Consider the following 27,472-nt stretch of genomic DNA (forward strand, 5'->3'; position numbering starts at 1 on the left):
CCTCATGGACATGTAAAAAGAACACATGGTGAACCAAGTATGTGAATTAAATGAAAGAAAAAAAGTTTGGAAGAGATTCTTATTAGTGTTCTCTGAGAGTTTGAGATATAGCGTCTGCTGATTAAGAACAGTATGTTGTGGAAAAAGAACAATTGGATAATTAGAGCTCTTGGAGGTTAAAATATGATTGCTGAAATAAAATTGAAAAGTAAAGTTGGAAGATGAGGTTGAGGAAATCTTGGAAAGTAAAACAAATTTTAAAAGTAGTTGGAGAGAGGGCAGACAGCAGAAGCAAGAAGAAGAACTACAGTCCTGTAGCCTGTGGAATGAAAACCACATTCACAGAAAGACAGATAAAATGAAAAGGCAGAGGACTATGTACCAGATGAAGGAACAAGATAAAACCCCAAAACAACAAATGAAGTGGAGATAGGCAACCTTCCAGAAAAAGAATTTAGAATAATGAGAGTGAAGATGATCCAGGACCTCAGAAACAGAATGGAGGCAAAGATGGAGAAGATGCAAGAAATGTTTAACAAAGACCTAGAAGAATTAAAGAACAAACAAACAGAGATGAACAACAGAATAACTGAAATGAAACATACACTAGAAGGGATCAATAGCAGAGTAACTGAGGCAGAAGAACGGATAAGTGACCTGGAAGACAGAATGGTGGAGTTCACTGCTGTGGAACAGAATAAAGAAAAAAGAATGAAAAGAAATGAAGACAGCCTAGGAGACCTCTGGGACAACATTAAAAACACCACATTCGCATTATAGGGGTCCCAGAAGAGAGAAGAGAGAGAGAAAGGACCCGAGAAAATATTTGAAAAGATTATAGTCGAAAACTTCCCTAACATGGGAAGGGAAATAGCCACCCAAGTCCAGGAAACGCAGAGAGTCCCAGGCAGGATAAACCCAGAGAGAAACATGCCGAGACACATAGTAATCAAATGGACAAAAATTAAAGACAAAAATTATTAAAAGCAACAAGGGAAATACAACAAATAACATACAAGAGAACTCCCATAAGGTTAACAGCTGATCTCTCAGCAGAAACTCTACAAACCAGAAGGGAGTGGCACAGTGTATTTAGAGTGATGAAAGGGAAGAACCTACAACCAAGAATACTCTACCTGGCAAGGATCTCATTCAGATTTGTCAGAGAAATCAAAGGCTTTATAGGCAAGTAAAAGCTAAGAGAATTCAGCACCACCAAACCAGCTCTACAACAGATGTTAAAGGAACTTCTCTAAGTGGGAAACACAAGAGAAGAAAAGGACCTACAAAAACAAACCCAAAACAATTAAGAAAATGGTCATAGGAACATACATATCGATAATTACCTTAAACGTGAATGGATTAAATGCTCCAACCAAAAGACACAGGCTTGCTGAATGGATACAAAAACAAGACCCACATATATGTTGTCTACAAGAGACCCACTTCAGACCTAAGGAGACATACAGACTGAAAGTGAGGGGATGGAAAAAGATATTCCATGCAAATGGAAGTCAAAAGAAAGCTGGAGTAGCTATACTCGTATCAGATAAAATAGACTTTAAAATAAAGAATGTTACAAGAGACAAGGAAGGACACTACATAACGATCAAGGGATCAATCCAAGAAGAAGATATAACAGGTGTAAATATATATGCACCCAACATGGGAGCACCTCAATACATACGGCAACTGCTAACAGCTATAAAAGAGGAAATTGACAGCAACACAATAATAGTGGGGGACTTTAACACCTCACTTACACCAATGGACAGATCATCCAGACAGAAAATTAATAAGGAAGCACAAGGTTTAAATGACACAACAAACCAGATAGATTTAATTGATATTTATAGGACATTTCATCCGAAAACAGCAGATTACACTTTCTTCTCAAGTGCACACAGAACATTCACCAGGATAGATCACATCTTGGGTCACAAATCAAAACTCAGTAAATTTAAGAAAACTGAAATCATATCAAGCATCGTTTCTGACCACAACGCTGTGAGATCAGAAATAAATTATAGGGAAAAAAATGTAAAAAACACAAACACATGGAGGATAAACAATATGTTACTGAATAACCAAGAGATCACTGAAGAGATCAAAGAGGAAATCAAAAAATACCTAGAGACAAATGACAATGAAAACACGACGATCCAAAACCTATGGGATGCAGCAAAAGCAGTTCTAAGAGGGAAGTTTATAGCAATACAGTCCTACCTCAAAAAGCAAGAAAAATCTCAAACAATCTAACCTTACACCTAAAGGAACTAGACAAAGAAGAACAAACAAATCCCAAAGTTAGTAGAAGGAAAGAAATCATAAAGATCAGAGCAGAAATAAATGAAATAGAAACAAAGAAAACAGTAGCAAAGATCAATAAAATTAAAAGCTGGTTCTTTGAGAAGATAAACAAAATTGATAAACCTTTTAGCCAGACTCTTCAAGAAAAAGAGGGAGAGGACTCAAATCAATAAAATTAGAAATGAAAAAGGAGAAGTTACAACAGACACTGCAGAAATACAAAGCATCATAAGAGACTACTACAAACAACTCTATGCCAGTAAAATGGACAGCTTGGAAGAAATGGACAAATTCTTAGAAAGGTATAGCCTTAAAAATAAAAAAATTAAAAAATTAAAAAAAAAAAAAAAGAAAGGTATAGCCTTCCAAGACTGAACCAGGAAGAAATAGAAAATATGAACAGACCAATCACAAGCAATGAAATTGAAACTGTGGTTAAAAATCTTCCAACAAACAAAAGGCCAGGACCAGATAGCTTCACAGGTGAATTCTATCAAACATTTAGAGAAGAGTTAACACCCATCCTTCTCAAACTCTTCCAAAAAATTGCAGAGGAAGGAACACTCCCAAACTCATTCTACGAGGCCACCATCACCCTGATACCAAAACCAGACAAAAATACTGCAAAAAAAGAAAATTACAGACCAATATCACTGATGAATATAGATGCAAAAATCCTCGACAAAATACTAGCAAATACAATCCAACAACACATTAAAAGGATCATATACCATGATCAAGTGGGATTTATCCCAGGGATGCAAGGATTCTTCAATATACACAAATCAATCAATGTGATACACCATATTAACAAATTGAAGAATAAAAACCATATGATCATCTCAATAGATGCAGAAAAAGCTTTTGACAAAATTCAATACCCATTTATGATAAAACCTATCCAGAGGCTGGGCATAAAGGGAACCTACCTCAACATAATAAAGGCCATATATGACAAACCCACAGTAAACATCATTCTCAGGGGTGAAAACTGAAAGCATTTCCTCTAAGATCAGGAACGAGACAAGGATGTCCACCCTCTCCACTTTTATTCAACATCGTTTTGGAAGTCCTAGCCACAGCAATCAGAGAAGAAAAAGAAATAAAAGGAATCCAAATTAGAAAAGAAGAAGTAAAACTGTCACTGTTTGCAGATGACATGATTTTATACATAGATAATCCTAAAGATGCCACCAGAAAACTACTAGAGCTAATCAATGAATTTGGTAAAGTTGCAGGACACAAAATTAATGCACAGAAATCTCTTGCATTCCTATACACTAACAACGGAAGATCAGAAAGAGAAATTAAGGAAACGATCCCATTCACCACTGCACCAAAGAGAATAAAATACCTAGGAATAAACCTACCTAAGGAGGTAAAAGACCTGTACTCAGAAAACTATAAGACACTGATGAAAGAAATCAAAGATGACGCAAATAGATGGAGAGATACACCATGTTCTTGGATTGGAAGAATCAATATTGTGAAAATGACTATACTACCCAAAGCAATCTACAGATTCAGTGCCATCCCTATCAAATTACCAATGGCATTTTTTGCAGAACTAGAACAAAAAATCTTAAAATTTGTATGGAGACACAGAAGACCCCAAATAGCCAATCCTGAGGGAAAAAAATGGAGCTGGAGGAATCAGACTCCCTGACTTCAGACTATACTACAAAGCTATAGTAATCAAGACAGTATGGTACTAGCACAGAAACAGAAATATAAATCAATGGAACAGGATAGAAAGCCCAGAGATAAACCCACGCAGCTGTGGTCACCTAATCTACGACAAAGAAGGCAAGGATATAAAATAGAGAAAAGATAGTCTCTTCAATAAGTGGTGCTGGGAAAACTGGACAGCTATATGTAAAAGAATGAAATTAGAACACTCCCGAACACCATACACAAAAGTAAACTCAAAATGGATTAAAGTCTTACCTAAATGTAAGACTGGACACTATAAAACTCTTAGAGGAAAACATAGGAAGAACACTCTTTGACATAAATCACAGCAAGATCTTTTTTGACCCACCTCTTAGAGTAATGGAAATAAAAACAAAAATAAACAAATGGGACCTAATGAAACTTAAAAGCTTTTGCACAGCAAAGGAAACTATAAACAAGATGAAAAGACAACCCTCATAATGGGAGAAAATATTTGCAAATGAATCAGTGGACAAAGGATTAATCTCCAAAATATATAAACAGCTCATGCTGCTCAGAATCAAAAAAACAACGCAATCCAAAAATGGACAGAAGACCTAAATAGACATTTCTCCAAAGAAGACACACAGATGGCCAATAGGCACATGAAAAGCTGCTCAACACCACTAATTATTAGAGAAATGCAAGTCAAAACCACAATGAGGTATCACCTCACACTGGTTAGAATGGGCATCATCAGAAAACATACAAACAGTAAATGCTGGAGAGGATGTGGAGAAAAGGGAACCCTCTTGAACTGTTGGTGGGAATGTAAATTGATACAGCCACTATGGAGAACAGTATGGAGGTTCCTTAAAAAACTAAAAATAGAATTACCATATGACGCAGCAATCACACTACTGGGCATATACCCAGAGAAAAACCATAATTCAAAAAGACACATGCATCCCAGTGCTCACTGCAGCACTATTTACAATAGCTAGGTCATGGAAGCAACCTTAATGCCCATCGACAGACGAATGGATAAAGAAGATGCGGTACATAAATACAATGGAATATTACTCAGACATTGGGTCATTTGTAGATATGTGGATGGACCTAGAGACTGTCATACAGAGTGAAGTGAGTCAGAAAGAGACAAACAAATATTGTATATTAATGCATATATGTGGAATCTAGAAAAATAGTACAGATGAACTGGTTTGCAAGGCAGAGATAGAGACACAGATGTAGAGAACAAACATATGGACACCAGGCTTCCCTGGTGGTGCACTGGTTAAGAATCCGCCTGCCAATGCAGGGGACACGGGTTTGAGCCATGGTCTGGGAAGATTCCACATGCTGTGGAGCAGCTAAGCCCGTGCACCACAACTACTGAACCTGCGCTCTAGAGCCCGCGAGCCACAACTACTGAGCCCGTGTGCCACAACTGCTGAAGCCCACGCGCCTATAGCCTGTGCTCCACAACAAGAGAAGCCACCTCAATGAGAAGCCTGCGCACTGCAATGAAGAATAGCCCCTGCTCGCTGCAACTAGAGAAAGCACATGCGTAGCAACGAAGACCCACAGCAGCCAAAAATAAATAAAATAAATAAATTTATATAAAAAAAAATTGTATGGACACCATGGGGGGAAAGCGGGGGCGGGTGGTGGTGGTGGTGTGATGAACTGGGAGATCGGGATTGACATATATACACTACTATGTATAAAATAAATAACTAATAAGAACCTGCTGTATAAAAAATAAAAAATAAAAGTAGTTGGAAAGTAGAACAAAAATGTAAAAATACTGAAAATGTGAAAGAATGATAAGAGGCGTGAAGGGTTAATCTCAGAAGTTCAGCATCCAACTGATAGGAGTTCCTGATTGAGAGAACAGAGAAAACTGAGGGAAGGAAATTATGAAAGAAATAGTACAAGAAAATCTCCCTAAGCTGAAGGCTGTGACAGGTTAATTACCCAGCAAAAGGAATGGACAGAGAACCAACGCAAAGCATATCATTGTAAAATTTTAGAACAAAAGTGGTAAGGATCAAATGCTTTAATGTCCACGTTAGAAACTGCCCCAGCCTGCACTTAGACTAGTTGGAGAGCATAGCTTCTGGGTACTACTACGATTGTAGACAAGGTTCATCTTGTCTAACTTGTTCATTTTATAGATGAAGAAGCAGAGCCCCATGGATAAATCTTTTCTCTGTTCCATGGCCCCAATTCTAATGAGCAGCCACCTTATATTTGTGTCTTTACTGTTGGCGAGAGAAACTGGATCAGTTCCTGCTGTTCAAAGCTGAGGCTCAAATTATCTCTCTCTAAGTATAATTGTGGCCGGGTACGTTCTGTTCCCTTTGGAGGCAGAGAGAAAGCACAGAAAAAGGAGGGTCATTATCAGGCCATGTGGAACAGATGAATAATGTTCAGTGAACAATGAGGACAGCTTGTACAGGAAAGATGGTTGAAGATGTGTATTCCAAGGTTGCTACGAAGTGAACAGTGCTTGAGAGAGAGGGGTACCAAAGTTACCCTCAGGCTCAGGACTCAAGTTAAACACACTGTAGACATCTGCAGGTGAGCCCTTCTATGGGCTCACATCCTATACACAATGTGTGTGTAAAATGTAATTATGATAGTAATGGGCTAAGAGAGAACACGTTAGAGTCTTTAGCAAAGTTCTGGCAGTGCCTTTTGAGTAGTGGCATCACTATGACCAGGCCAAGAGTTGGAGAATTTTTATTTAAGAAGGTTAGGGCCGGGCCCTATACTTCATATCCCACACTGCCTCATTCATAGAAGGTAGTTGGCAGTGTGGTACATTTAGAACATTTACAGATATATAACTATTGTATGTCATGTATCTTTTTTTTTAACTTTTGATTTTATATTGGAGTATAGTTGATTAACAGTGTTGTGATAGTTTCAGGTGTACAGCAAAGTGATTCAGTTATACATATACCTGTATCTATTCTTTTTCAAAGCATAGGGAACTCTGCTCATTGTTATTATGTATCTTGTTATTTTTAAGAGAGTTTTATCTGCAAGTCAAAGAGCATGCTTATCTCAGAGGTCTTGGTGATGACTAGTAAGGTGAGAGTCAGAAGAGTGGGTGATAAGGTAAAGGCCAGTGTGAGTGGGGCCAGTTGAGCAAGGGAGCAGGTGGCAGGTGGGGAGGTCAAAGAGATAAGTAAAGGCCAGGACATACGGTATTATCTTAGAGGCCATGGTTGGTAAGCATCTGGATTTTGTTCTTAGGAATAAAAGAGAAGCCAGTTAGTTTCCTGCAGGGAAATGACAGGATACAGTTTTTACTTTAAGAAGACAGCTAGTGCTGCAGTATGGAGAATGGGTTGTTGGGCGGGGGTCAGGGAGAGGAGGTCCGGAGACCATTAGGAGACTGTTGCGAGGAGCCAGGTGGCAGATAACTGAGGTGGTGGAGCTTGGAGAAGTGGGTGGATTTGGGGTATATTTTGTATGAAGGGCCAACTAGACTTGCTGCTGTATTAATGTGAAGTGAGAAATGGAGGAACTGAGGATGACTCCTGGGTATTTGGCTTCAGCAGCTGTGTTGATAGTGGTCCTGTTTAGTGAGATGGGGAAGTTTGGGGTGGAACAGATTGGGGAGTTGGGAATCAGGTTGTATTGGCCATATTCAGTTAAGAAAATGCCTGTTAGTCATTAAAGTAGTGATGTCATGGCAGCTGGTTATGAGTTTAGAGTGGGAATAGAAATTTGGGAGTCATTTCTGTGTAGATGGCATTTAAATCTACAAGAGTCGGGGAGATTATCTGGTGAGATGAGATCGAGGTAAATAGTCCAGGACTGCTTCCTGAGGCATTGGCAATATTTAGTGGTCTAGCACCTAATTAGGGGGTGGAACAAGTAGGAAAGGAGCCTGAGAAGGAATGGTCAGTGTAGTAGGAGAAAAAGAGTAGAGGATGACCTTAGGCAAACCAAGAGAAATGTTTTTAGAAAGAGCGTGATAAACGGTGGCCATCGGATTTAATAATATGGAAGTCATTGCTGATCGTGATTAGAGGGGTAAGATGTGGATGCAGAAGTTTGGGTTTGAGGACAGTTTGAGTTGGAGATAAATACTTTGAGCAACGTTCCAGGATTGCTGTTTTCAAATGCTGGTTATTTAATTGCCGGATGGTTTCTTCAGCCTGCCCACCTTTTCTCCTCAGAGGCCACAAGGCGGAGCTAATGAGTCGAGTGACTAGTCAATGCTTTAGGTTGCCCGCTTCTAGTGCCTTTCAAAAACCAAAAAGGAGATTTTTGGGAAGATTGATTTGGGGGAGAAAAGTCCTCCTTCCTAAACAAAAGTGGTTATAGACTGAGGGCCTGATTTCTTGAAAATGTGAAGAATCAGGATGTAGAAATGTACATGATGAGCTCAAATGTTTTTAAAAATTAGAAAAGTATAAAAATTAAAACTCTGAGATTCTGAGTTAGGGCAGACTGGATACATGTTGAAACTTCCTCTTTTTCATGAAACCAAAATGACACTAGAATGATTTTTTTTTTAAAGGTATGCTTCTGCAAAGACAAAGAGCAGCAGGAAGGGAAACAATAGCAGTACAGTTAGGAACTAAAAGCAAATTGAGAGGTGACAGGGACTCAGGTGACTCAAAGCCGCCTAGGCTGACGGTGGGGAAGGACTAAGAAGCCACCTGGTTTACACCGGGGACTCCTTCAAAATGGTCAAGAATTGCCAGCACCAAGTACCTCGGGACTGAGGGAAAGATGGAGCGAAAGAGAAGGATTAGCCAGGGGTCTGTTTCAGAAGCAGTTAGAGCTTCCGATTCTGTCCTCCCTCCTCACACAGGGGCCACTATCGCTTCACCACTCCGGCAGAGCTGGAGGGTGATAAAAAAATAGAGGGTCTCTGGACCGAGAGACGCAAGGCACAGTTGAGGGTGGGGGCTAAGATCCTAAAATCTAAAGCAAAAGGTTACTGAAAGTTGAGATTCTTAGTCGTCTTCCTCTGCTTGGCTCTCAGCCTTATACCTTCCCTGCAAGCATTAGAAGAGCCTTTTAGAAAAATCTAAACAGGTTGGGAGAAGAGACTAGAATATACTGATATTGAGAGGGATGGGGGAATCTTCAATGAAATGACCCAGCAGAGTCCCTGTAGAGAACTGTCAGCCAGACCTCGAAGTCACAGAGCTTTCAACCAGTTTTTTAGTGTTTCCCTCTTAGGTGAGTGTGCAGATAAGGGTCGCCAAATATTTAAGGGAAGGTTCTAATATGAGTATCAAGTAAATACAAAGAAGGAAAAACATAAAGCATCATTGAGGGAGAAGAAAATTTCCAGGAAAAAAGAAATCAATATCTTCAGAAAGAGGAGAGATGTCACAGCCATAAAACAAGCATTTTTTAAAATCCAGAGAATAAACAAAGAGCTCATGGAAATGAAGATCGTGATAGAAATGAAAAAAAATCAATAGAAGAGCTAGCAGAAAAAGTTAAGGAAATCACTTTAAAGTGAAACAAAAAGACAGATGGAGGATTGGAGAGAAAAAGAATATAAAAATGAGAGGGCCAGACCAAAATATTTCAGATACCCAACATCTGAAAAACAGAAGTGCCAGGAAGAGACACAGAGAAATGGGGAGCATCAAAGGAGTCATTCAAGAGAAAAGACTAAAAGTAAAGACAAAACGTGTTACTGGTTGTGCCTGAAAGATGAGATTATGGGTGCTTTTTCCCCCCTCCTCTACCTTTTTCTTTATTTTCCAAATTTTCTATAAGAAGTATTTTTTAAAACTAAGGCAAGATGTGTGGTTTTAGTATTACCAACATTGCCCTAGAAAATTTAACTCACAGGTTGTCTGTCATCAAAGAATGAATATGTAAAAAGAGCATGTTGAATGGGGCAACCTAAGTTCAGTCATTTAATCAGAAATTATGTCATCAGGACCAAGTTCAGACTAATTTTCCTCCCCATAGGAAAATGCTCTCCTAGAGGGGCACCCAAAGACAGGCCATAGGGCTCTGTCGTGTGTCAGATTTCTTTTTAAATTGTTATAAATTTTAAAAATTGAAGTATATTTGACATATAATATTAGTTTCATGTGTACAACATAATGATTCCACATTTGTATATGTTGCAAAACAATCACCAAAATAACTTTATTTACCCTCTGTCACCTTACAAAGTTAATACAGTGTTATTGACTGTATTCTCCATGCTATACAGTACATCCCCATGACTTACTTATTTTATTTATTTTATTTTTTAAATTTTATTTATTTTTGGCTGCATTGGATCTTTGTTGCTGCGCATGGGCTTTCTCTAGTTGTGGTGAGCAGGGGCTACTCTTTGTTGCGGTGCGCAGGCTTCTCATTGAAGTGGCTTCTCTAGTTGCAGAGCACGGGTTTTAGTTGTGCAGGCTTCAGTAGTTGCAGCATGCAGGCTCAGTAGTTGTGGCACACGGGCCTTAGAGGATGCAGGCTTCAGTAGTTGTGCCTCGCGGTCTCTAGAGCACAGGCTCAGTAGTTGTGGCACACGGGCTTAGTGGCTCCGTGGCATGTGGGATCTTCCCAGACCAGGTATTGAACCCGTGTCCCCTGCATTGGCAGGCGGATTCTTAACCGCTGCGCCACCAGGGAAGTCCACTTACTTATTTTTTTACCTGGAAGTTTGTACCTCTTGATACCCTTCACCCATTTTGTAACCCTCCTAACCCTTCTTCCCTCTGGCAACCACCGATCTTTTCTCTGTATCTGTGAGTCTGGGTTTTGTTTGGTTTTGGGTGTTTGATTTTTATTCTCATTTGAGCTTCTTTATTACGGAACACTCATTATTCCACACAAATTCCTCCTGGGTCTTTTGGGCTGTCAGCCCTTGGCGCACCAGAATACAAGCCATTCTGTACTGTCAACCCTGCATCCTAATGTCCCTCTTACAAAAAGATTTGAAGCTTAAAAACCTTCCGGACCTGCGGAGGCTTTTTGGTAGCTGCTGACCATTTGCATTGGGGCTGTTTTTGGCTGCTCTCTCCTCCTCCACCTCCTCCATGTTTGTGAGCCGACAGCCTCCTCGAGGGGAGACATGAGCATGAGCTCTGGGGGTGGAGACTTTACTGTTTCCTGGATGTTGGGCTTTCCTGTTGATACTGACTGTTGTGGCACGTTCTTGGAGAAAATCCAGTGCAGATGTTGAGAGCCAAAACACAGAATGTATCTATGATTGAACTTCCAAACACTTTTGTTTAATGGCTGTTATTAGTTTGTAAAGTAAACATTTTGGATGACAGGTGTCATGTTTCCATTGCTTAACTTTTTTATTATGGAAAAATTCAAACACATCCAAAAGTAGAGTGGAAGTATAACTGTCCCCCACGTACCCATCAGCCGGCTGCAGCAGTCGCCCACTCACGGTCCGTCTTGTTCTAGCTCTCCTCCCCCCGCTCTCAGCCCCCTCCCTCTGGGTTATTTTAAAGCAAATCCCAGGCATCACATCATTTCATACAAAAATACATATCTCTGAAATGCAAACATTCTTTTAAAAAAGAAAAAGGACCACATTATTATCACACCTAAACAGATTTTTTCCCTTAATATTTCCTCAAATATCCAGTTAGTGTTCAATTTCCCCAGTTGTCTCAGACACTGTTTTTTATAGTTTTTTCCCAAATTGGGATATAAATAAAATCCATACATTGCTTGATATGTTTTTTAAATATTTTAAGAATCCCTCCCCCTCTGTTTTTCCTTGCAGTTTATTTATTAAAGAAACAAGTCATTTTTTTTCCTCTGCATTTGAAAAGAAGGGTAGTGAAGTTCCAGATTACTAGGATCATTTTGAAATTGTGATGAAATGCTCTACATTAAAAAAAATATATAGCGTTTGAGAGAAATGTATTCCATGTCTCCAATTAAAAGTCACCTATCGGGCTTCCCTGGTGGCGCAGTGGTTGATAATCCACCTGCCAATGCAGGGGACCAGGTTTGTGCCCTGGTCAGGGAAGATCCCACATGCCACGGAGCGGCTAAGCCTGTGCGCCACAACTACTGAGCCTGCCCTCTAGAGCCCATGTGTCACAACTAATGAAGCCCTCGCGCGTAGAGCCTGTGCTCCGCAGCGGGAGAGGCCACTGCAATGAGAAGCCCGCACACCACAACGAGGAGCAGCCCCCGCTCGCTGCAGCTGGGGAAAGCCCGTGCGCAGTAACGAAGACCCAACTCAGCCAAAAATAAATAAAAGAAAATAAATTTATTAAAAAAAAAAAAAAGTCACCTCTCATTGAGGTCCTCCCTGGCCACCCAGTGTACAGTTCTCCATCTCCCAAACCCTCAGTGCTTTACATTCTCCTTTCCTATTTTATTTTTCCTCCTGGACACCTAGCACTACCTTACACGTGCTGTATTGTTATATTTTACTTGTGTATTATCTGCCTCCCCTCTAGAATGTAAGCTCCAGGTAGGCAGGGGTTTTGTGTGTTTTGCTCTGTGCTGTATCCCCAGCACTTGGGTAAGTGAATGAAGAAACGTTAAGGCAAGGCAGAAACAGGGTGAGGATGGCTGTGGAGAGCGGGGCAGAGGCATGCAGAGTGGACGCAAGTATCTCCATGCCCTTCACCTTGTTGATTTCTGGTATCCACTAGAATCAGAGATCCCTATAGATCTCTGTGAGAAGCTCAGATGGTAAATGTCTTTTGCTTGTCACTCAGTGATAGAGGAACCTCTCTGCAGACGCTGACACAGTATTTTGGCCCTTTCACTCCATTGTAGGCTCAGGTCCCCTCAACCACAGGCTAGTGTGGCCAGGTTTATCGGCAGAATCTGTGCTGTTTTGAGTGGGAGGCTAGTCCCTACAGACATTTACCATCTGAGCTTCTCACAGAGATCTGTAGGGATCTCTGATTCTAGTGGATACCAGAAATCAACAAGGTGAAGGGCATGGAGATGCTTGCGTCCACTCTGCATGCCTCTGCCCCGCCCTGCACAGCCATCCTCACCCTGTTTCTGCCTTGCCTTACTGTTCCTTCATTCACTTACCCAAGTGCCAGGGATACAGCAGAGAGCAAAACACACACAGCTGTGCTGTGTTCCAAGGTATTGTTTTAAGAGCATTTCTAGCTTTGGTTGTGAGGTTCTTGCCACACTGACAGGGGTGTGTCACTGGAACAACTCATCCTTGTTCCTGGAACCCTGCTCCTAGCTTGGATGTGCGCTTTCCCAGTAAGATGTGCGGCGTCCTGTGAAGGGAGTCCGTGGCACAGATTCTAGGTGCCCCCACCCCTGGCCCTGAGGGACCCATCTTTGTGTCTCCATGGAGAGCAGCTAGTGCTGATACCAGACCAGGAGATTTAGAATGCTTTCGGCTCTGTGAAATCCAGAAGGGACCCCTGTTTTTTTGTTCTATTTTTTTTACTGTATTGATTTGTTCTGTCCAATATGGCAGCCCCTTGCCATAGGTGGCTATTTCAGTTTAAATATTTATTTATTTATTTATTTATTTTATTTTTGGCTGCGTCGGGTCTTAGTTGCGGTGTGCGGGCTTTTCTCTAGTTGTGGCGTGCGGGCTCCAGAGCGTGTGGGCTCAGTAGTTGTGGCGCACAGGTTCCAGAGCGCACGGGCTCGGTAGTTGCAGCATGCAGCCTCACTCATTGTGGCGCACGGGCTCAGTAGTTGTGGCGTGTGGGCTTAGTTGCCCCGCGGCCTGTGGGATCTTAGTTCCCCGACCAGGGATCGAATCCACATCCCCTGCATTGGAAGGCGGATTCTTAACCACTGGACCACCAGGGAAGTCCTGTTATTTCAGTTTAATCAAATTAGGTAAAAGTAATAAAAATTTAAATCCAGTTCCTCAGTCACACCAGCCGCACTTCAAGAGCTCAGTCGGCACGTGGGACTGGCAGCCACTGTACTGGATAGTGCAGATCATGGAACGTTTCCATCACAGCACGGAGTTCCGTGAACAGCACCATCAGTGTTCCTGCTCAGAGGCTGACGAGTGTGGGGAGGTAACTTCAGAGCACCGAAGAGAATGCTGAGTGACAAACAGTGAAAAGGGAAGCTATTGCAAGTTTTACTTCATGTCCTTCTTGTGGTGAAACACTTCTCCAAGTAAATACTTAGGGGAGGCTTGAGGTTCCCCATGCTGACGCCTTCCATTAGAAGGTTGTCCCCAGAGCGTTCTCAGTGGTTCAGTCACTCATCACCTTTTAGCATGTGCTAGGGACACAAGGTGTCCACTTCTTTAGCCAAGGAATGGCTCCTTCCTGCCCGGACTCCATGCTCTGCCAGAGAACGTGAGATTCGAAGCTCTCATAGCAGTTTGTGTCTTCTGAGTTAGTGGCAAAGAAAGTTCTTATTACTCTGGGTTTGTCACTTGTGGTTCTACTAAAAGAAGAAAAAAGAAACCCTGGGATGAAACCGATACTTTTCTAGAAGGTTGACCGAAAGCTTTTCTGTTCTACCTGGTGAGGTCGTAGCGGCAGAGCCAGGAGCAGATGAGGCGAGGGAGGCGCCCAGGGCACAGATTTAGGGAAACACACTCAGGTGCCAACCTTGAACTTGCACAGGGCCCAAGACTGAGTGTCTCCTTAAATTTTGCATCCTGGGTGCCTGGCTTGCCTCCACCTAGTCCCACCCAGGCTGGCTCCCGAGCCCTGTCACCGCTCACTCTGGCAGGCTCGCCGCATGGTTGCAGGGCTTCTGGCCTCGTCCGTGGCTCTTTGAGCACAAGCAGCCTCCTACCGTGTCTGAACCTCTCCCTTAGCTGGAACCCCTCAGATACGAGCTGTATCTCTTTGCTCTTTGCATACCCGGCCCAGAGTGGAGGACAGATAAGTAGCTAATAATGATCAATGAGCAAATCGGTCCACCAGGGGTCAACTCAGTGAATTAAAGAGACAAGAACTCTTGTGACTTAGACTTTCTCATTAATGGTTCAGAGAACGTCCCGCCTTGTCACCTGCCAGGCTGCACGTCTTGGCACAGCTGAGTTCTCCCTGTGCATAGGGAGGCCGAGAGTCCTCTCGTGCGCATGCCTGCTGGTGGGCACCGCTCCCCCTACCTCGCCCTTTCCCGGGCTTCTGTCGCTTTCAGCGTCAGGCTGAGTTACCGTGCTAGAAAGCTCCGTCTCTGAGCGCGGTTCTCCCTGTCTCCCTCCTCCACCCCTGCTGCCTCCAGAGCCCGTGTCCTGCTGCAGCCAGACCGTCCTAGGAGCACGTGGCTGGCTGGGGCCATGATTCAAGGAGGAACGGGGTACAGAAGCAACAGCTGTGTTCACGCTGCCCTTTCTCCCTCCCACAGAGCGTGCTGAAGAAAAGGGACCAAGTGCAAGCCGAGTACGAAGCCAAACTGGAAGCTGTGGCTCTGAGGAAGGAAGAGCGGCCCAAGGTCAGGGGAACCCCCCACCCCCCAGGGCGGGCGGGTAGCTCCGGGCTTCCAGCAGTGATGCCCCACGGATGACGAGTGAATTCGTGTCCCTAGATCCATACGACCAAGATGGTCAGTGCTAGCTGGGCGGGGTTGATGCTGTTCTTTTCCTCTTTTTGCTCCCTTTTATGTCTAATGTACATTGGGGGTTGACTTTCCTGCTGTTTCCTGCTGGGTTGTTTTTGTTTTTTTTTTAAGGTTTCCAGCTCTGCCATTCATAGGCAGTTCCTGTCTATGAAATGGGGCTGAGGAGACCGGGGAAGAACAGTCTAGATCAGTGTTCTCAAAAGTGTGATTTGCGGACTGGTCCACAAACTGTAACCAGCCCAGGAGGAGGAAAGCACAGAAGCTGAGAGTGAGCGCTTTTACAGCCCTGTGCGCACAGCTGCCCTCTGTCTTCAGCAGCCCGTCCCGCCGACTGATTCCTAGCTGTCCCTCTGATACTGTGCAACACGGCCTGCTGAGCCCACGTCTCCGTCTCGTTTAAAGGGATGACGTGGAATACTGTATTTAAGAAGTTCACTCTTAACAATCTAGCTTCTAAATATAAGTATAGAAGTCACTCTTCCTGGCTAGGGAGGGAAGGAGAGACAGCAAGTTCTGCCACTAGCCTAGTTTGGAAGCTGAAGATCCTGTATTTAAAAGATGTCACTTAAATAGTTCTGTCAGCATTCGTACCTGCTCAGCACCGAATGCAAGCTTTCTCAGAGGCTGGTTTTGGCATTTAGTGTATGTTCAGCCCTACTGGGGACAGTTCCTTTCCAAAGACAGGAGCTAAAGGTTATGAGTAATAGGCCGAATTAAATGTTGACTGTGCCCTGGATTGCTGGCTGCCTGCAGGTCACACCCACTCTGGGGCAGACAGAGCAGAGGAAACGGCTGTTTCTGGCTCACGCGTTCCACCTGGGAGAGCTCCCGCCTCGTGCTCTACCCTTCTTGCTGGCCGGGGTGACTTCCCTTCTCCTCCCAGGGAGTGTTGAAATCTTCCTGCTGCTGCTGTTCTCACCTCCCTGGAGCATCACTTACCCATACGACTCATTCTCTTGGCCACAGGAGTCCTTACGAGATGGGGAAGGGTTTCTTTCCAGCCAAGGAGACCAACCAGTAGGTCCCGAACACGCCTATACCCTCAGCACACCGTGGGGAGGCGGAGTTTGTCTTCCTTCTCTCTCGTGGGATGCTGAGCCACACCAGACCGAACTTGGCTACTTATTTAGCAGTGGTGACACTTAACAAAACAGGGGCTGTCCCGACCGTGTACCAGTGAGTGGGATCCAACAGTGGGGGCAGCAGAAATTGTGTCTCCGGTTTGGGGTCTGGGGCAGCCGCTACTTCGTTGGGCAAAGGAGGGCTCAGTTGGCAGCCTGTCCAAGTCAACCATGGTTTGGTAGACAGAGCACAGGATTTAGAATCACATGGCCCTCGGTTTGAATCCCAGCTCTGTCCCCCAGCTTGGACTGGTTTGCTCATTAGCCTTTGTGGGATTCGTACGTGTGATTGCTGTGAAGATGGAAAGATCAGCCCAGTGTCTGATGTAGTAACAGGTGCTTCATTGGTAGATCCTCTGTTTTCCAAACTAGCTCCTGTTACCTCTAGTAGGACTGCTGAATGAGAGCTTCGTTTTCTGGGTTTGTTGCCACTTTTTTTTTTTTTATTATTAAAAATGTTTTTTCTGACTGCACCGTTGGGGGCATTGTTTCCTTGTGTCCCAAAGTGTCCCCTGCTTCTCCACGCCTCCTGAGCGTCTTTCCTCCCTGACCACCCATCAGCAGGGAGAGACCTGTTGTAGGAAATGAGTAGCGTAAGATTTTGCTGTGCTTTGTTTATTGTTTTATGTTTTGAGCTTCACTTTCCAGAGCTGCTGTTGGTGAGAGAAAAGCCAGGGTATCGGGAAGCGGGTCAGGGCTGATTCTCCCCCCAGGACTCAATGAGTTGTACTGTTGGTAACTGTCATGGGAGCAAGATTGCTCACAGGTCCATCTCAGGGCTGCAGGGAAGGAGAGGATTCCCACCGAAAGATGGAGAGTTTTCACAGGGAGGCCCCGGGTCTGGGCATGTTAACAGAAGATCTGAGGGAATCTCGGGGCTGATTTTTGTTTTGAGGTGAAATCTTGAAAAGTTGCTCTGAGGAGTGAGGGAAAGTTGATTTTGTGTGAAGCCATGGAGAGGTTACTTCTCCGTAACCCAGAAGAAGGAAATGGCCTCTTGGGTCTCCGTGTCCCTCACTGGGATTTCACACTGGAGTGGACCTCTGAGGACAGAGGACTGAGGACAGAGGCTCCAGCTGCCGGCCGGCCGGAGAGCCCCGTGGCTGCAGCTCCTCGGTGTGTGCTGAGGGCAGGCAGCGGTGGGGCCTGTAGAGCTGAGGGAAAATGTTTGTATCGCAGAATTTGAAGTTTTGCTTTGTCTTTAGGTTGCTGAAACTCAGCAGACCCCGAGGTGGTTTATTTTCAGGAAGATGGAGCTTTGATTTTGCAAGCTTGGCTTTCCTCACTTTAATTTTGAGGTTGGAGAAATTACAGGCACTCAATAAGGGGGCTGGCTGCCTTCTGCTGCATCTGTCAGGACCACAGACGTGGGGAAATCTGAGAATTTGCCCCTCCTTAGAAGCTTGAAACAAAGCTATTACTAGAAACACAGGGGGGCTGAGGAATGGCATTTAAAACTGGACGTCAGGCATGCACAGTCTATTGTGGACTCATATGAGGGTAGACCATGGGGGGGAACGTGCACATTTTATTCTGCATTTGACTCTTTTCAAATGCTAATATATTCACATGTTGCTGGTTCAAAAAATAGAAAAAAGAAGGGATGCCAGGAGAGAATGCTTTATAAAAGGTTAAAAAAGAAAGAAAGAGAGGGACTATTTCAGGCCCTGACCCACTGGTAGCTGGTACTGGCTACGGGGCCAGGTGCAGAGGCTGTTGGGAGTGGGTCGTGTCATGGCGGAGCTGAGGTGTGTGGTGCGGGGCCGGGTTGCTCCTCAGGGTGAGAGCCGGTGAGGAGGGGAAGGAGCCCCTGGGGTCAGCTGGACAGGCCTCTTGAAGGCTGTGGACCTTCAAAGTCTCTTAGACTCACCAGAATGGTTCACATTCTGGAATGGGGAGGATGTGGCAGAGAGCAAGAACTCCAGTTGTGAAGCAGCGGCTAGGAACAGGGAGACTCGTTAATATGGAGCTTCGACAGACCTGAGAGTTTTGCAGGGGTATCTGTTGTTTCCAGATACTTTCGACAAGTGAGGAGACACACACCTGATAATTCCCAGTCCTGTCCACGCCACGGCGGCTGTGATCTCAGCCTAGCTTAGGAAACCAGACTCATCAGCCACAGAAGGGCAGGACTCTGTCACCTCCCTTACTGGATTCCTACGACAGCCTTCTGTCAATGCGGTTCCCATCTTACAGATGAGGAACCAGCGCTCAGGGGAGTTACATGACTTACACGCCAGTGCTCACACACGGTGGAGCTGGAATTGGGCCACGGATGTGTCTGGTTCCAAAGTGGGAGCCCTTTATCCCCACTGCAAGGGCTCCCAGCAGTCTTTGCTTCACCGAGGGGTGAGGCTTCCGGCTTTTGTAAGCTGCATGGCTGGTGCGAGAGGGACTGGGCAGAGCACCTGGCCTGCCGCTGGCTCTTCAGTCTGTGTCTGCTGGTCCATTCAGCGGGGGCAGGGGAGCTCGTGGCTCCTGTTCTCAGCGCAGCTGCTCTCCACCTGGCCGCTCGCTTTTCCCTCCTCAGCTGCCATTCTCTGAAGTTTGTTTCTTTTTATGTATTTTTTTTTAAAACATTCTTTCAGGACACCAAGGACTTCCTATTTGCCTAATTCAGTAGCCTCTTCTCAATCTTTACCCTGCCTCAGTGTTTTCTCAACTTCTCTTCATCTCACAGCTCCCATAGAAAATGAAAATATTTGTGTGGCACACTGGGATCAAAGACCAGGTTGCTTGAAACTGGAGGTGGCCAGCCTGGAACTCTGGCTTCCCCGAGGGCTGGGGGGATAATATTGCCGTCGTTCACACAGCACCAGTTAGGAAGCTGTGCCCTGCTTTTCACTTAGTGGCATATAGCCGAGAAGACAACCATCTTGAGTTGGTTCTGTCATTGGTCCTGGCACCTGTCCCCCAGTACTGGGATCATGTCTGCCTTATATAATCTTTGGGGACTTTATTAACCTACTGTCCTCATGGGAGCAGATAATGTGATGCCTCCAGTCTAGCTCCAAGAAGGATACTTAGGTAGAGATTCATATCGTAGGGCTGAGAGATGCCTGGTACGTGGAAAGAGTTCATTAATACATTTTTCAGTGAATGTTGAGTGAATTCACATTACCACCCTGCTCTCCAGCACACACATGCTTAATCTCATCCCGTGTTACCCTTCTCCCATTGCTCCACAACCAATATTCTGTAATGGAACTTCTCACTAGAGGTAGGGGAACCAATGTGAAGAATGCAGTCTTGTCCTCTGTTTAGAAATTGTCTTTTGAGGTCTTGTCTGGAGATTCTTTTCCCTTCTTGGTATCTTGTGATCAGCAACACCTGACCGTTAGCGTTGGATATTCCCATCTCTACCCCCTCCAAATACAAAGTAGCATACATAACTCTAACAGTACCTCAGTCAAAAAATCAGAACATTGAGATAGGAAGGAATGCAGGGTGTTACTAGTCAGTGAATTGATTGTCACAAAGACACCATCCAGAAAGAAACAAAAGTGAGAGGAATGCAAGCCCAAGCGTCTGCTGCCAGAAGCCCTCCTCTCCGTAGAGTTGGGCAACTTCAGCAGCTGGTCACTTCAGACAGCTCACGCAATCCCTCTTATTCTCTTCTTTTTAAGCCCTCCCATCTCCTCCCTCTTCTAACCCCCTCCACCCTTGTGCTTCTGTGGCTCTGCTGTCTCTGACTCACTTCCTGCTTCTGTGCCCATATTTCTTAGTAACTTTTGCTGACTCCTTTATTAAGCCTATACATGTAGGCTTTTCCATGAGTTCTACCCTTTGGCTCTCCCCTCCTTAGCCCCCTCTTTTATTCCCCCATATATTAAAAAATTTTTTTAATCATGGCAAAATACACAAAACGTAAAATATACCATCTTAACCATTATTAACTGTACAGTTCAGTAGTGTTATAGTAAATTCACATTATTGTTGCAACCAATCTCTAGAATTCCTTTCATCTTATGGAACTCAGACTCCATATTCATTAAACAACAAAGCCCTGTTTCCCCTCCCTCTGGTCCCTGGCAACCACCATTCTCCTACTTTCTGTTTCTATGAATTTGACTACTCTAGGTATCTCTTATAAGTAGTTGTAATGAAGTAGTATTTGTTTTTTTGTGACTGGATTATTTCACTTAGCATAATGCCCTCAAGGTTCATCCATGTTGTAGCATGTGTCAGAATTTTCTTCCTCTTTAAGGCTGAATGATATTACGTTGTAGGTGTATATCACATTTTATTTGTCCATTCATCTGTGGACGAACACTTTAGTAGCTTCTGTCTTTTGCGAATAATGCTGCAGTGAACGTGGGTGTACAGATATCTCTTTGAGGCCCTGCTTTCAGTCTTTTGGATATATACCTAGAAGTGGAATTGCTGGATCATATGGTAATTCTATTTTTAATTTTTTGTTGAACTGCCATACTTTCTTCCACATGTGCAAAGGTTCCAATTTTCTACATCCTTGCCATTACTTGTATTTTCTGGTTTGTTTGTTTTTTAACAGTAGCCATCCTAATGGATGTGAGGTGGTAGCCTACTGTGGTTTTGATTTGCATTTCCCTAAGGATCTGTGATATGGAACATCTTTTCATGTGCTTGTTGGCCATTTATATATCTTCTTTGGAGAAATGTCTGTTTGAGACCTTTACTCATTTTAAAATGGGTTATTTGTTTATTTTGTTGTTGAGTTGTCTCAGCCCCCTCTTGTGGAGGGAGGTCTCGCCCTTCCCATGGCTGCAGCTACCTCCTTTATCTGGTCTGTGGACCTGTCCTTCACCGTGAGCCGTATGGTGGACTACTGCCACCCAAACTTCAGGCTCCTCTCGGACTTCCTATGTTTTACTTCTTGTGTGCAGTTGGTTGCCAAATCTGTCAGTTCTGTCTCCACCAGGCTGGTCTGCTCTGTCCCTTCTGGTGTTTCAGCCATCACCCTGGCTCCAGGATGCTGAGGGTGATCCCAGGCCAGTATAGTTTGGTGTTGACTCATCTCTCTTATCTCTGGTGAAATCTTGGGGTGAGGTAGCACGGGTGAAGGGTGGCATGAAGTTTGAAAGAACATGTTTTAATAGTATTATAATATTTTATATTTGGAAAATGAAAAAGAAACCTTTTGATGTGACATGGAATAAAGTTCAGTCAAATATTCTTGACTTGAGGGGTTATGCAAATGATAGATTCTCTTTTGTGAACAGCGCTTTACAATATTGATACTGATCAGAACTAACAAATAATTGGTTCGGCACTTAACACATGCCAGGCACCAGGAGTTTTATGCATATACTACCTCATCTAACCTCATTCCAACCTTATAAGGGTGGAGGGTATTATCCAGAAAAAGAAACTGAGGCGTAGAGAGGCCCAACGTCACCCATCTAGGAAGTGGTAGATGCAGTATTCACACCCGGGAAGTCTGGCTCTAGAACTGTCTCTATAGTAAGAGGAAGCACAAGGCTTTTCTATTTTCCAAAAAGGACGCATGAGTTAAATGGGCCTCAGAACCCCTGGCCTTCAGGAAGAGCCCCAGGTTTCTCATCTGCTCCCCGCCAGCTGGGGTTCTCTCTCTCTCTGTCTCTGCCTTTGAGGGCTCTGTGGCCTGTGAGCTGTTCCTGAGGGGGGTCCAGGTGTTGTCTCACGTCTGTCACTTGCATGTACGGTCCCTCTGGAGTCACGGGCCCCACTTCCATCATCTTTTAAGAGTCGCCTCTTTGGTATTTCTTCAAGGAAGCCGACTCCCCCATCCAAGTTGTCCTCACCCTCCAGCTCCTCCTCACAGTGTGCATATCTCAGGCTCCAAGTGAATTGAAAGCACTCGAAACATCTCCCCTCAGTGTCCAGCCATGTTCATTTTCTTCCCAACTAGACTGGGTGACTTGAGATAAGATTTGCCTGCTGAGACCTAAGCACTTTCCCTCTGTGCCCAGCAAGGAGTGTGTTGGGAAAACGATGAGCTAAAAAATACTTCCCACGTCGAGGCTCAGGCAGTCATGCAATCCAGAGTTTCCATCCCCAGACCAGACCCAGGAATCTTTGCTAGGTGAGCACTCCTTGGAATCAAAGAGCCTAGCTCCTCTCTTCTCACCGTGTCCCAGGAGGTTTTCCTTTCAGTGCTTTGCTTTCCTCCTTGCTGCAGTCATTAACTAAACAGGAAGTTGATCGTGGGCACTTTTCCCCAGATGCTGAAATGAGCAGTGGCCAGGAGAGGAATAAGGGAACTGGACTGTGCCTGCGGGGAGGGAAGGGTGTCAGCCCAGAGACTGGTTCGCTGGGTGCCTGTTGAGGCTGGTTCCTGGGATGTTTGTCAGGGAATGGCTCTGGAGAGGCAAAGCCAGGGCACTCTTGTTTACACTTAGGTTTCCCCCAAGGTGGCCAACAGTAACAGGTCAATCAGCAGGGAAAGGCAAAGTGACTTTTCAGTCCTAGATCAGGAGGGAAAATCAAGTCCTTTTTAAAATTTCTTCCAGAAGTTTAAGTGCTTTGGAGAACGCTCCCCCTCCCCCACCCCCCAAAAAAAGGTTCCTTGTTTTTGGTTTTTGGTTTTGTTTTGTTTTTTTCCGGCCATGCTGAGCGGCTTGTGGAATCTTAGTTCCCCAACCAGGGATAGAATCTGGGCCCATGGCAGTGAAAGCACCGAGTCCTAACCACTGGACGCCAGGGAATTCCCAAAAGTTCCTTGCTTTTAAGTCGCCCAGGATGCCTGACTGTATATCTTCCTCTCTGACTCATCCTTGTCTCTCCCAAGTTTAGAGCCCATGCCAGGCACATTTGAATCCCCTCACCTAGGTGGCTCCACTTTCCCTGCTCCTGTGTTCTGCAGCCATGGCCAAATGGTCTGTGTGGCAGACAGCTAAGTGCCCTCAGCACTTTGCAAGCCCTGAAGGGGTTGGCTCCCCCAGGCTTGGCCTTGCCTGAGGTGTTTCTGGGTCAGCTCCTGCCCATAAGGTCTTGGTATAAAACTTCCCTGGTTGGTAGAGATTGACTTTGATGGTTACATTTGGGATCAGAGGCCCCAGCACACAAAACGTACAAGGCCTCACTTGTTTTGGGAAAGCATTTGGCAAGTGGATGTGTGACCCAGCTTTGGGCATGTTGACCGCCCCACCCCCCACTCCTGGGCACCATCAAAGTCCAGTGGAGCTCCTGAGTTAGGAGAGAAGCCAGCTTTGTGCTTTGGGTACCAGGGTGATCATTTCCCATTACCTTCTTATAATATTGGGTATTTTCTTTCTAGCTGTGTAGGACAGATGAAACTCACCAAAGCAAAGTGAAAGTTGTGAAATTCAGGGGACCTAGTTCCATTTTGAGAAAGTCTTCTAAACTTCCTTAAGAAAAACTAGAAATAGCCTGCTGTATATTTCTTCTTTGTATTTCACGGTTTTTGACATGCATAAACAACTTTCCCCCCATTTCCCCAGAATTACCCAATTTTAATTCTTTATTTTTGGTTATCTGCTATCTGGGGGTTGCGTGGACAAGTCTCCAGTTGATTTATAAAGTGGGCCAGTTGTCTTCTTATTGCAATGAATTCTCTGGTTAATGGAGATAGGCATCATCAAAACGTCACGGTTAACGGAACAGTTCATGTGATACGGAAATCCCTCTTTTCTAGTTTCAATATGGGACATAGGAGAATAGCAGCGCAATACCAAATACTGCTGTACACTTGCAAAATCTGCACACATTTTCACTTTTGGATGAGTAACTCCTAAAAGGAGCCAAAGACATATGACTCTGAATCACAGCGTTTCTTCTTCCTGTTTGTAAACAGGCAGGTGTTTCCCCCACAAGTCACTGTTTGGCTTGGATGAGTTTAAAAATTTGGGTCAGGATAGCACTTTTCAGAATTCTTTCTTACATCTGGAAACCTAAGGCTGTGCCTGCAAGTAAATGCCTCCAGAGTAGGGAGTGTGTCCATGGCATTTTAAGGCAGTAATCTGGCCTCTCACAGATGTGTGAGACAGGGGCATGAGGTACCCGTTACACATACAAAGCTCCCGTGTATGCATCCCCCTTCCAGGTACCAGCAGATGTGGAGAAATGTCAGGATCGGATGGAGTGTTTCAATGCTGATCTGAAAGCCGACATGGAGAGGTGGCAGAACAGCAAGAGGCAGGACTTCCGGCAGCTGCTCATGGGAATGGCCGACAAGAACATCCAATATTACGAGAAGGTAATGAGCAGGCTGACACGATGACAGTCCTCTCCTTAAGGAAGCGTTTTTAATAGCCAGAGCCTCTGGTCAGGGCCTGCCAGAAGTCCAGAAGGGTCCTGCTGGGCCCATCTCCTTCCCTTAATTTATGTGTTTAGTCTTAGCAACCCCTGTGTGTCCTCACCCTGCTGTGCTAGATGTGGTGCTGGGTTTGGAAGCCGGGGGGGTGGGGCAGGGGGGCCCTGGGTGCCCACAGGGGTTTCACTTGCACACCCTGCTGATGGAAGCAGTAGTTTTATCCTCCAAGCCCTTTAGTTCTTCCAGCGGCTGCTTCCCAGTCAGTCAGGCCTGCAGCGCAGGGATGTCCCCAGTTGATAGAGGCTTCGGGGTTCCTTTAAGCTGTTCTGTGGTTCTTCACACAGGGGTTCTTCCCTTCATTGTGCCATGGATCCCTTTGGTCATCTGGTGAAGCCTAGAGACCCCTTATCAAAATACTGTTTGTTTTTTTTTAAATAGACTTTGAAATACTGTTTTTAAATACCTAAAACAAAGGGATGTAGGATTACAAAAGAAAACTATTAAAAACAGTATTTTTGCTGAGTCCCCTTGATCTGTGGGCTTCAAGTTAAGCATCCCGCCCGCCACCCTCACACACATACAGCTGTCATCAAGCTGCAGCTGAGTATCCTCAATCAAAGTTTGCTCCTAGCATATCCAACCCTAGATCATTTCTGCTAACGAATCCTAATATTCCTTAAAGCTTCAAGGTATCGATGAAGAATGACCCAATGGTAATTCAACAAGTAACCTGTAGACTTAAAATCCAGCTGAACAAGCATTAACTCAGCTACTCCCATCACGATTCTAGAAACATGTCCTCATCTCAAACTAGAAGAATCCATCTTTTTCAAAAGCTTTGCTGGTTCTGGCTGCTGTGCAGAGGCAGTGTGTCTGCATCTTGACTGGGAGGAGGCTTAAGGAAGAGAGTCATGGAATGGCCCTACTTGCCAGGTCTTAGGGCTGTTTCATAGGGAAGGGGGAAGGTGGCATACGCCTTTCCTCAGTACCTTTCTCATGGGACCCCCACTGTGTGTCTGCATTGGCACTGGGCTGAATGCTTTGCATATGTGATCTCATTAAATTTAAATTTAACCCTCACCATGACACTGTGGAGTGGGTTTTAGGGGCTTTCAATTGAAAGCTGAAGAAATAGAAGCTCAGCAAGGTTTTAAAACTCTGCCCAAGGTCACTCACCTTGTGAATGACTGAACTAGGATCGGACTTTGCTCTCCGGGTCCACAGGTCTGAGAATTCCCACACACTGTCAGTGAGGGGGGCAGAGACCACGGATGTTTGGGGACAGTCCTGACTGCCCAAAGGTGGAAACGTCATTCCATGTGCAGCCAAGGCCTCATTCCTCTACTGACTGTGCTCTCAGACAGGGTGCCTCTCTGTGCCTTTGTTTCTTCATCTGCAAAATGGGAGTGATCCTTATCCACTGAATGATGGTGAAGAAATAATGAAGTGATGCCTGAGAACCTCTAATGTGCCTGGCAAATGGTGGATACTCACTGAATGGTGCTTCCTTCCCTCATGCACTCACTCTAGCCCCACTTCCCACTGCACCAGTGCTGACTCAGTTTGGATGTTCATTCCTCCTCTTGGTGATTAATTCCAGTGTTCCCAAGGCCCGGGTCCTAGGACTCAAACCCAGGGCCTTTATCCACGTCTTGCCACTATACTGCAATCAGGGCCACTATCTTGGGGCCTCGTCTTGGCTCCTACTTATATTTAACAAATGCTTTTTGTGTGCTGTCTGTGTACAAGGGACTAGGTACACATTGGTAAACAAAGTGGCAGGACTCCTGCCATTAAGGAGCCGTCTGTCTAGTGGAGGATAGACATTAATCCAAGAATCCCACCTCTTCAGAGAGATACATTCCCTACAGGAAAAGAACAGGAAACTGGGAGGAGAGACTAGGGGGCATCATTCAGATCAGGATGGAAGGGGGCAAGTAGAGTGGGCAGGAAAGGCCAATCTGAGGAAGTAACATTTAACCTGAGTCTCGGAGACAAAGAACAAGTATTCCAGGCAAAGGGAGCAACATATTTAAGGGTCCTGGGGTGTGAAAAAGCTTGAGTGTTTTTCCAATAGTTAACTTTGTGAAGAAAGCTGGTATTTAGTTAGGTCTGTGGTCAAGGGGACCTTTTGCTTCCTTTGTAGTTTTTGAAGTTTTTTACAATGAAAATGTTTCCATGTAATAGTTGTATAATAAAATACATTTTAAAAACGCTAAAAAGAAAAGAAAGAAAGAAAGAAAAAGCAAGCTGGTGTGGCCTTGGTTCCCATCATTGACATAGAAGAACCTTCCATATCAGAGATGATGGCCGAGGGAGAGAGGAGGACCCAGGATGCCACGGACCCCACACTGGGTCTCTTGCTGACAGCAAGCTCCTTGAGGCCCCCTGGGCTTCCTTCTTTTTTTTTTTTTTTTCCCCTGGGCTTCCTTCTGTAGGGCAGGGTCTGAGTCCAGCTTCTTCTCCAACCTCAGAGTCACCAAGGAAGGAAGCAAGGAGCCATTTCACCACTCCCTTCACCCAGCTTGATCTAGGGATGCGTCTCTCCTCCCCCGTCCTCAGGTCTCCTCCCCAGATGACTTAACACAAAGCCTTGCTTCACCCTTGGGCTGCTCCTAAGAAAGGCCTATGTAGTAGTTCTTCTCTCCTCTTTACGCAAGAG

At 44.7% G+C, this 27,472-nt stretch overlaps 1 protein-coding gene across 9 annotated transcripts in view; it reads left to right on the forward strand.

Annotated features, from left to right (window-relative positions):
* The window catches only part of SNX30 (sorting nexin family member 30), a 126,219-nt gene that overhangs the window by 81,633 nt on the left and 17,114 nt on the right, over positions 1–27,472 (forward strand). For all 9 annotated transcript variants that reach the window (XR_014247893.1, XR_014247894.1, XR_014247895.1 and 6 more), the window contains 2 exons: positions 15,244–15,330; positions 24,601–24,753. Coding sequence is in view for 5 of the 9 variants with exons in the window: in XM_082404106.1 (XP_082260232.1) it covers positions 15,244–15,330; positions 24,601–24,753 (240 nt within the window). In the remaining 4 variants the exon portion in view is untranslated. The remainder of the gene's footprint in view (positions 1–15,243; positions 15,331–24,600; positions 24,754–27,472) is intronic.

Source organism: Balaenoptera borealis (genome assembly GCF_965194805.1).
Source record: "Balaenoptera borealis genome assembly, chromosome: 8".
NCBI classification, from domain to species: Eukaryota; Metazoa; Chordata; class Mammalia; order Artiodactyla; family Balaenopteridae; genus Balaenoptera; species Balaenoptera borealis.